The 10970-nt window shown below is 41.1% G+C and overlaps 1 protein-coding gene across 9 annotated transcripts in view; it reads right to left on the reverse strand.

Moving 5' to 3' along the window:
• The window catches only part of piezo2b (piezo-type mechanosensitive ion channel component 2b), a 107067-nt gene that overhangs the window by 79139 nt on the left and 16958 nt on the right, over positions 1 to 10970 (reverse strand). For all 9 annotated transcript variants that reach the window (XM_079649238.1, XM_079649239.1, XM_079649236.1 and 6 more), the window contains exons 4-6: positions 5667 to 5709; positions 2772 to 2934; positions 838 to 1099 (exon numbers count right to left, since the gene is read on the reverse strand). In XM_079649238.1, the coding sequence (XP_079505364.1) occupies positions 838 to 1099; positions 2772 to 2934; positions 5667 to 5709 (468 nt within the window). The remainder of the gene's footprint in view (positions 1 to 837; positions 1100 to 2771; positions 2935 to 5666; positions 5710 to 10970) is intronic.

A 10970-nucleotide genomic window follows, 5' to 3' on the forward strand; every position in this document is an offset into this window, starting at 1 on the left:
TGTGGAACGATCTGCCCATGCACATCAGACAGGCCTCCACACTGTGGAACGATCTGCCCCTGTACATCAGACAGGCCTCCACACTGTGGAACAATCTGCCCATGCACATCAGACAGGCCTCCACACTGTGGAACGATCTGCCCATGCACATCAGACAGGCCTCCACACTGCCTGCTTTTAAATCACTTCTTAAAACCCACCTCTTCTCCTTAGCGTATTAACATCTTTTAGAGTGTTGCTTATATTGCTTTTCAATTGTCTATTGTTTTTAATTGTACTTGTTTTATGGTGTGTGAGCTGAGCTGTGTAACTTTTTGTATGTTTTGTTTATTTGACTGTACAGCACTTTGGTCTGGAGGTTTAAAGTGCTCTATCAATAGAGCTGTATTGTATACTGTATTCTTCTCAAAATTGCATTTGTATTTTTTATAATTCCTTCAATCCTGTTTTTTTTTTTATCCTCAAAACTCTTACAATTATTTAAACAAAAAAGCATTCTTGTTATTCTAAATAAAACAACTTTGACATATTATAACATTCACACATATGGAACGTTTAAGGTCACACATTGGGTTATTTGACACACGTTTGGGAACCACCCCTAAAGAAGTGATTTGTGTTTCATAGCGCTGCTGATAAGAGCAAACAGCTGGGCCAACAGCTTGTGGATAAGCATTTGTAATTCTTAACTACAGTCTGCAAATCAAACCTGCACAAACAAAAATGGAAGCACACTTTGTGAATGTGATAATGTCATATTCATTTCTTAAATATTCCAATTGTAATGCTGTAAAGTAAAAGACACAGATTCACTCTTCCTCATCCACAGCCGCTCACCTGTCATGCCCAGCAGGATGGTGACCACCACCTTCCCTGCAGTCGTGATCAGGTTCCCGATAATATCCTTCACTTTGGACGCCACCTCCGCTACGTGCCGCAGGATCTTCCTCTTGGTGCTCTCCTTTGCTTCCTCCTCCTCTTCCTCCTCCTCCTCCTCTTCCTCTTCCTCATCCTCTTCATCCTCCTCGGCCTCGTACCCCGCCTCGTAGTCTTCTTCCAGCAGGATGTTGTCGTCCAGGCTCAGCTTCTCCTCTTCTTCCTTTTAGGGGATAGGATTATAAAGTGACATTTCAGTATATGAGTGATGGATAGTGCTGCTGGAGGTCAGAGCTCTCCATGGTGCTGAAAACTGTTTCCTACAGGTAGCACTTCTAGAACAATCCCTGTGCATACTAGGGCTGTCCCGAATACCATTTTTCGGGCTCCGGATATTTGGTAGTAATCAGCAGCGAATATTCGAATATTAGGTTGTTGCTTTGGAAACAACGTGACGGAGATTAACGGAGAAAAGTTATATCTACATATAAAGACGGAGAAAGTTAAGTGTTAGCACCCCCCGAACAAGCTCTTACGTTGATATTGGAGATTTCAATAAATTCAATTTGAGAAAAATAAACGGGAAAAAAACGAAAACACGAATATCCGAATAATTAAATTGAAACCTGAATAGTACTCCAACGAATGAATATTCGGATATTCGGGTACAGCCCTAGTGCATACTCCAGTTGAGACATCTTTATTGACCCATAGCAGATGTTTTCCTCTGGAAACAGATGTGGGCTTGAGATACTGAGTCACTTCTTCCTTGGCGACTCTATCTAACCAACTATGTTTCGGTCTTTTCCTAAAGTCTCAATAAAAAAGGGACATAATAACAAGTGAGCCATAGATTGGGCTTCATATAAAGGACTGACGCACAACACTAAGAAAGTAGCAGGTGGTACAAAGCCTGTTTTGAGTCAAACAACAACTTCAGCTCAGATGGATTTAAAAACCCGAACACAACGCAGGCGCTATAGATGAATTCCTGGTGTTTCTCAGTAATGGGGAGTGCGGCCATCTGTGCCACTGTGAGCAGCTCAGACGAAGAGAAGGTGAATGTGGATTTAATTAACACTGAGTCATAAAGAGAACAGAAGACTTGCCACGCGATGGGGGCTTTATTCCAAGTCATCAGCACTCGCTATTCAAACTCCTGCTCTGTTTAAGAAGCTCAACGTGGAAGCTACGTATCAAGCAAGAGTAAGTTGGCCACTTCAGTAAGTAAACAACTCTGATCAGTTATGTACAACACGATCATTCTGTTATTTACAATATCTTGTTTGTTATTCCTTGATATTAAAGTGGTACATTTAGGAGAAATATTGTCATGACACCACATTTATCACTTCAGTGAGGATGTGCAACGCTATGGAAAATATCATTATCCCACATCCATAGATTGTGTTGTTGTTCCTGATGAGGACATCACCACAATTTACCTCATCCAAATCAGTATGTTTATTTTCATCACAATAGTCTAAATTACTCAGTATTTTCTAATTACTAGTATTGTAAAGTAGGCTATGTTCTGATTTGGTCATCGATTATATAAAAGAGAGAGCAGCATCTGAGGTGTGGTTAGCTTGCTTGTACATGTGTGACTTAATTTGCTTCAAGTTATCATAATTTGACTAGTTTGAAACCCAAAAGGTATTTTTGTTTTTTTATTTTTGTGCCAAATGACACCATGCAGTCTCCTGAAAACGTTTACATCTATAAATCTATATCATTTCATTGATTGATTTTATTATCAATTAATCCATCGTTAGATTGTACTGGTTAAAAAACGTGCACCAGTAAAACGTTTTTTTTTTTTTTTTAAGAAAACTTCTCTATAAGCTTGTCAACTTTTCCATTCTGCAGCTCCGGCCCCCCCGTGTGAGACCCACTTGTTCATCTGCTTCAAAGTCAGTGTTGTACTGGGCCATGTCCTCCGGCGGTCTCTTCTGGACCAGACTGCGGCACAGCAGCCAGATGGCCAGTCCGGCCACAAACATGCTGATGTCGGGGATGAACACTCGGATACCGTTCCCCGCATCTGCACCAATCACACTGTGGACAAACAGAAACCAGAAGGCATCACACTGACAGGAAGCTTGTTTCCTCAAAGTCAAAGTTGAAACCCAATATTTTCCAAAACTTGTCATCTGGGGCAATCATGCAGTCTACGATGGCAACCGAACGCTGGAAAATGGGACCGGGTACAACACAGTTAACTGTCCATGGACGATCACTTTTAATGTAAAACTGTTTTTGTAGGAAAACCTAAGACGTGTGGTTGCTTGTTGAGTTCACTTGGATGAGTACCATAAATATTTGTGCGGTCGTGTGTTTGTATCTTGGATAATCGTCTCATGTCATCTCCCTTCATCTTTACTAAATCTTCATGTCACGTTGATTATTTAAAATGCAGTTCAACAAGCTTGGAGAAGATATCTTGAGCATTACATGTGTAGACTGTTCAGCATTCAAACTCATGAGAATAAATATTATTACTGCAATTATCCTTCAGGAAACTCTACCTGTTCCCATGAGTGCCTGGGAATCTGGGTTTTCTTTCGTTAATCGACAGTTATTTAAACATGTGTTAAATACTTCAGCTTTTATGTGGCGTACCACCCACTTTAATTAAATAAGCCTTGCCTGTTTTAAACTTATTGTGAAATTCTATTCAAACAAAAAGGCCGTGAGAAAACTTGTTTACTCCCTTTGTTCATAATAAGGTGGTATGACCAATAAGCTATTTTCCCCATTAAACTGCGTCAAATAAATGAATTGAAACCAGATTTCGTGGGTTTCTAACAGTAAGCCAGAATCTATTGACTTATTCTTACATAAAAAGGACTGTGTACAGATAATAAAAATGTATAAATCAATTATATTTACCCCAGGTCTGGTCTAGTCTGGTCTAGGCCTGGTCTGGGTCTGGTGTGTGTGTGTTTCATTATTTGACTAAAATGTGACATTGTTTAATTTCCTGTGGAGATATCGCTGTGAGCAAACAAAGCGTTTGTAACATTTGTTAAACGTGTGCTCACCTCCAACTAAATACCAGAGCGGTGATTCAAACAGGAAGCTACACAGTGGCAGCCAGCTGTTGCCATGACAGCCTCAGAAACGTCAGGCGGGATGTTTTGTTTTTTTGACGCCTCAGGACGAGTTTTACGAGGTGTCATGATTGCATGTAGAATTAAAGCAAATAAAAAAATGTCCTTGAAATGGCTAGCAGGTTTCAAAACCTTTAAAAACTCACTTTAATCGTCCTGACTTCTATTTCAGTTTTACAACAATCTCCTGTTTTTGGCCACCAAAGGGTTTTCTTTACATGTGATGCTGAGCTCTAAGTGTAATTAAAGTGTTTTCGATTTTAAAAAAACACTCTGTGGTGCAAGCTTCAGCGAAAAGCTGACCAAATGTTTGGATAAAGCTTTTCAGCAACTGGTCATTTCACACAGAAACAATCTCCTTCTGGTCTTCAATGGATATCAAGCTTATAAAAGTGACCAAGTTGAAAACTAATCAACGCAATGGAAACACTCGGATAAATAATTGGGACTGGCTGCTGCTGGCGAGTTCAATCTAATTAAGGACGTCTGTCTCCATGCGCGTTATTGTTACGAAAAAGCGTCAGAGCCAGGCGAGGTTGAGCCAGGAACTTTAATGACTTTTCCCCCGTTTGTGAGAAAATTAAAATATCATTAGCAGAGCAAAGACCTGTCCTCACTGCCTCAGGCTGCAAGGGGGAAACACTCTTCAGGCATTGGCGGAAAAACTACAAATACCCTAACACAAGGAAATATGTCCGAAATGATATAAATATTTGGTGTTTCTAAAGGACTTGAAAAGGTCAAGCTGGAGGAACTGAAGGATCTGTCTGGGTGAAAAGCCACACAAGCAGCTGCGAATGTTAAACTTTAGACTCCAGCAACTCTGCATTTTCCTCCATACAGGACGTGAAAGGGAAAGAGCAGCAGTAAATATATACTGTATATGATCCCTAACAAAAACAGGTAAATGCAGCCGGGATAAAATGTTTACGACTCTACTTCCGCCACTTACAGTATACTATCCACCGAGGGCCGTTGAGTACTGGAAAGAGGATGTGGCCGAGTTTGGACATTCCCGTACTTAGGAAACCGCATCTAACACGATCACGGGGGTGCGAGGAGACAGAGACAGCGGCGAAAGCTTTGAAATATAGGTCTCTCTACTGATTGTCCGACGTAACTGGGTTTAGTGTTCATCAAGAATCCACAGAGGGACAGGTGAGGAGCGTTTTGAAACCTTGATGACGGGCCAGGGCGGCTAAATGTTAAAAGTGGTGTTTAATGTTATTGTGGGTTTGCTATAATAAGGACACTTTGCAGAGATGATGCAACCTCTTACAGGGGAAGAGAACCAGGACCTTTGACAGGTGGGATGAATATTTTGGCTTTGCTGATTCTGAAAAAATACATGTTACTGATTGTTATTACTGACCCTCCTGTCTCTATCAAAACAATCCTACCACCTCATCAAACACACAACTTGGAAAATGTACATAACACAATAAAAATCCAAACTTCTTCATCATTGTGTGCCTCATGTTCGTCAGGAGAAATGGGATTTACAGATCATTTGAAAAGGGATTTATTTTCTGTATCTCATCAAGCTTGCTATATGAATCATAAAATAAAATAAATATATTGATAAAATGTTAAACAGAATAATTCTTTAAGCTGTACATGATATTTGAGTGAATGCAATTGTTGTGAAAGTGTTAATTTCATTCATAATGTTCTTACCTTTCAAAGCCAATTTGTCGTATGGATTTCTCCCACGTGGAACCTGGACAAAACATGAAGTCAGTTAGTAAATAGAAAACTAAAAAAACACATTAAATAACACTGGGTCATTTGTTTTAATATAAAGTATCAGGATCTAGTGTGTAAAAGTTGTTTATTAGCCCCTGACCAAACCATTAATACATCTGCTTCTGCCTCAAAGGAGCCAGAAAATGTAATTCGCTTCAGCTGATAACTCATCTGCAGGAGAATGATTAATAATCTATCTGTTCTGACGGAGAAATAAAAACATTTCATGAGAGCTTTGTTTCCACAGGACTGGTTGAAGTGTTCCTGAACGTCACTCAGCGCTCAGAGAGAGATTTCCAGGTATTCCGCCGGCACTCAGAGAACAACAGCCGAAGGTTGACTGGCCTTTGTTTTACCGCCAGAGGAAACACAACATCAGTTTGAAACTCGAGGATTTCAACTCAATGACATTTGGATGTATCCGGCTGTTTTGTTGGTGTATTAGGAGGCTAATTAGGAGCTGAGGTTTATGGTTTATGGAGCGCAGTGAAGGCTTTACAACACACGGCAGTAACTCAAAACAGACATCGGGAAAAATGCTACTTCATCTGCCGTGTCACCTGTATGCAAACCATTTTCAGGAAGTTCTTTTTGGAGTAACAACAGCATGAAATGTTTAAATACACAGAAAGAAAAAAGAGAGAGGAAAACAGGTCTTTCTCCTAAATGGCCCAGAGTATCCAGTAAAGGAATGAGTCACAGCCTAGGCACGTTGTCAGGACCAGGAAACTGAATTCCACTAAAGGTGAATAAACGGTAATGGACTGTCAGTGCAAACCCCGGTGTTTCTTTATTACTCATCAGTGGATAACATAGCTGCAGGAAATCCCAGCATCGCTATCACAGATGTTATGAGCTGTGTGGTTGGGCTGGAAGTAGAGGAAAAGAGTGCGGAGGAGACCTACATTTCTAAAAAATAAATTAAGAAAACATCTGTGATGGGAGGGGCCCACATGACTAACCCCTAACATAACCTCTGACATCAAACACTTCCCCCGCAGACGTCCTCCTACTCAACTGTGAGAAACTGTCCTCCACCTCCAATACTCCCAGTTTAAACGTACTGATGGAGGACAGAGTGACCCGACTGCAACACAACACACACTGTGGGGAAATAAAACATCAAAACAGGACGATTTCTTCAAGCCTAGGTGGCTTCTTTTTTTTTTTTTTAATATAGTCCTTTCTCGCATATTTATAACAGAAAGATTGTATTGCATTATTTGCTAAAAACAAATGCTAAGTTGATTTTAATTTTGGTGCTTTTTCCCAAGAGAAGAAGGCTGTTAACATCTCATCACACCTCTATGTATGAAAACATATTTAGGGAAATATTTAATAGAAACTAAATGAATTTCCTTAATATAAACAAGCATGCTCTTTTTTTTGGCTTTTACTTAGTCCTCGTGGTTTCGATCAGGTCTAGACTGTGTCTAGTGGTTTCTTAAAGTAACCATTTACTCAGCATTTGAACTAACCACACTTTTGTTTTTGGAAAATGACGTTGTGTTTGATTAAAGTGGACTTTGGCGTGCTCCAATTGACTTTAAGAACCCTTTCAAATGTGAATGACCACCGTTTAATCAAAACTACATAAAACAGTTACATTAAGCCACAACAAGAGTGTTTGTGAAGCTCCTACTGCATAAAAACATGCAACCAATAAAGGCACAGACGTCAAAAGCTTCTTAGTGCATAAGTGGTGAAGTGGTGCAGGGGTGTCGAGGATGCATTTAAGAGATGGGAACTAAAGTCTCCAGAATTGGAAAATAAGGGACGGTTGTGCTGGGTTTATATTTATCTTGGGGCTCTGGATGTATTAACTGTGTCATTTATAAATAACCCCAACAGGAAGTGGGTAGAATCGTGCCAGATACTTTTACAGGAGCAGATAAGGTCCACTGATGTTGTTGTAACTAATAAACACCCACAAAGATCAATGATGACTTAATGCCTCATTAACATCGTCAAATATAAACTCTTCAGCTAGAAAGTCCAAACACACTCTTATACAGAAAGCCCAAACACACTCTTATACAGAAAGCCCAAACACACTCTCATACAGAAAGACATCTGCAACACCCAACTTCACGCAGCCCAAACTGAGCTCACAGGTGTAAGAGGAAACCGATAACATACACGAGGAACGCTGAGGTTAACCCAGGCCAGATCCATAGAGGAGGAATATTGTGTAACACAGCCTGGACTCAGCGTGGAGACTTCTGGAAAAGAGTGTGAGACTTTCTGCCCATTGAGGCGAGGCCGCTTTCCACCCCAGCTGAGCACCAAAAATACCTGCCCTCCGACTTTATGTGAGCATCATAAAACAGCCTTTGTACTTGCTGGGCCGTTAACCTCTCAACACGGCACTGCTTCGCACTCTCTCCTCTATCTCCTCTATCTCTGGAGCGTAATACCGGTTGTTGCCCTTTTCCACAGAGACTGCTGATATGCAGCGCCGGCATTTCAGCACGTCATGACTGTAATCGGACAATTGGTATGCTTAGAGAATTTGGAAAATGTCTCACATTTGGGGAATGGTGGGCAGGATATGTGTGGATACGGCGGGCGGTTAAGGTCAACAAAGGGACTTAATGAAGACTATTCCCAAGAAACTGGTGACAAAACACTAACTCCACCGGCTGTTATTCTTTATGAGCTGCCGAAATATATATCACAAGCAGATAAGAGCCAAATAAAACTTGCAAATCCTGTCTTTTTGGATTGTTTCAACCTTCTTTATCTGCAGATGGGTGGGGGTTGCCACTGAGAACAATGACTGTAAAGAGAGAAGACAATCACAGGAAGGATTTTGGTATCTGGTGGTCTTTGACGGTTAAAACAATGCCCTTAATGTCGAGTCAGCGCAGAGGAGTCACTCCAAAGAAAGCCGGCTTTGACTCATCTGGCGACCAGTCACTGACCCGCTCCAACAGCTGGAGGTGTTAGCTTTGTTGGAAAGGTTTACTCATTCATACTCAACTCAGTTTACTGCTCTAATGGTATATTTGGCTGCGAAGAGTAGAGGAAATTATATGAAGCTATCAGGAGGGAGGATAACCGCTTCAGCGCAGAACGAGGACTCCTTGTTTATACTTGGCTGCCAAAAGGAAAAGGGTGTCGAGGCGCTAAATGCCAGACATAGAAATCAGAGATAAGGCATTTACCCAGAATAAAGGTGATCCAGGGGACGAGGATTAATGCTTCCTGTCGCCCAAAAATAAAAATAGAATGACATTAACTTCAGGAAGTTAAGTCCAACACTATGTATACAAACCATTACGGTGGTGAAGTCAGCAAAGTGCCTTACACATGCTGTTACTTTAAATCATGAAACAGACATTTCATGATTTTTCAATTAAAGGTCCCATGTCGTGGCCATTTCTACTGATCATATTTCCATTGTTGAGGTCTACTAGAATAGATTTAAATTGTGCAATTTTCCAAAATCACATTGGTTTCTCATACAGCATCTCTGTATAGTATGTGTGTTCACCAGGTATTCACTCTCTGTCCTAAACGGCTTGTTGGAGATCCTGCACCCCCCCCCCCTCCCTGTGAGCCCAGTGTGCTCTGATTGGTCGGGACGTTGCGAGGCTCGTTGCGAGACTCGTTGCTGCGAGTAGCGGACAGGTTTCCGGGTCGGCGATACAGCGAGAACAAGCTAAACTCATCCTGAGCACACACAAACACTCACAGCCGAAGTAAAAACAATAAGTGTGGCTTGATATCGAGTAAGAAAAAGGTTTAGAACGCTGTGAGAATGGGTCTGCGGAGAGCATTTCTCCGCGATCTCAACTCGTCTATTACCAGCGTTCAGGGAGCCCTATGCAAGTCAATGGGGACCCCCTGTTAGTTAGCCAAGGGATCCTGGTGTGTGAGGTGCTCCGTGGATTGGTCCATTTGGGCCAATCCGGTCATGTGTTGTTGATTTGGGTATTCACACGTCAGAGAACCCAGGAAGCAAACAATGGAAAATGAGAAATCTCCAACGAGGTGTTTTGGGGCAGCATAGACTGTGTTAGAGTTTTACTCGCTACAGGGTGTACTTTGAGGGTTTGTGACTCTGCAGACCGTTTACATGCATAAAAACCTTCATAACACACAAGGGGATGGGTAATAACCAGAAAAGCATGACATGGGCCCTTTAAATTCTTTAGTGCCTCTTCAGCTCAATGAGCTTTTTATTACGTGAAGTGATATTTGTACACCTGGTGCCTCATTAATTGTGAAATGTCAGCCAGGATCTACCAGCTGTTCACTTTGAAGAATCGTACAAGGGCTTTCCTGTTTAATGTGGCAGATAATGACTCAATATGTTATCTATTGAAGAGCCAATGGAGCTTCATGATTCACAGTCTGAATCAAAACTCTGACAACTTTCCCTTGACACAAAAGTCCACACTCAGCAGGTTTCAATAACAAAGGGTAAATGTGCCTTCCTTCAAAGAACATTTCAACACCAGAGGACCAGCCTTAAATTGTCCAAAACCAGAATATATTCTTTAGTCATGAATGTAAAGTTTGTCACAGCAAATATGTTATTTATTCAAAGCAACAGTCCAGATTGATTCAATCTTAAACTAGAATTATGGCCTCGCTGTTTTGGGCTTAAGCTAACTTGTCAAATAGCAGTTAAGGTGTGGTCACAATGACAATGATATACAGTTATTCCTCGAGACCAGGTCTACGTTGGAACAGATAGAAACAAAATCCCTCACTCAAATTATGTTGCAAAGATTAAAAGAATACATGAATATGTTTCACAATTTATAGGCACAGGCAGGCAGGCGGGCAGACAGACAGACAGACAGACAGACAGACAGACAGACAGACAGACAGACAGACAGACAGACAGACAGACAGACAGACAGACAGACAGACAGACAGACAGACAGACAGACAGACAGACAGACAGACAGACAGACAGACAGACAGACAGACAGATAGATAGATAGATAGATAGATAGATAGATAGATAGATAGATAGATAGATAGATAGATAGATAGATAGACAGATAGATAGACAGATAGACAGATAGACAGATAGATAGATAGATAGATAGATAGATAGATAGATAGATAGATAGATAGATAGATAGATAGATAGATAGACAGACAGACAGACAGATAGATAGTCATTAAGAGTCTGCCCTCTCTTAATGGATTGTTTGTTTCTCCCTGAGGCGATAAAGTCGTTCTGCCTTCTGAGCGAAGCTGGCTGGACTTCCACGA

This window comes from Notothenia rossii (genome assembly GCF_949606895.1).
Source record: "Notothenia rossii genome assembly, chromosome: 9".
NCBI lineage: Eukaryota > Metazoa > Chordata > Actinopteri > Perciformes > Nototheniidae > Notothenia > Notothenia rossii.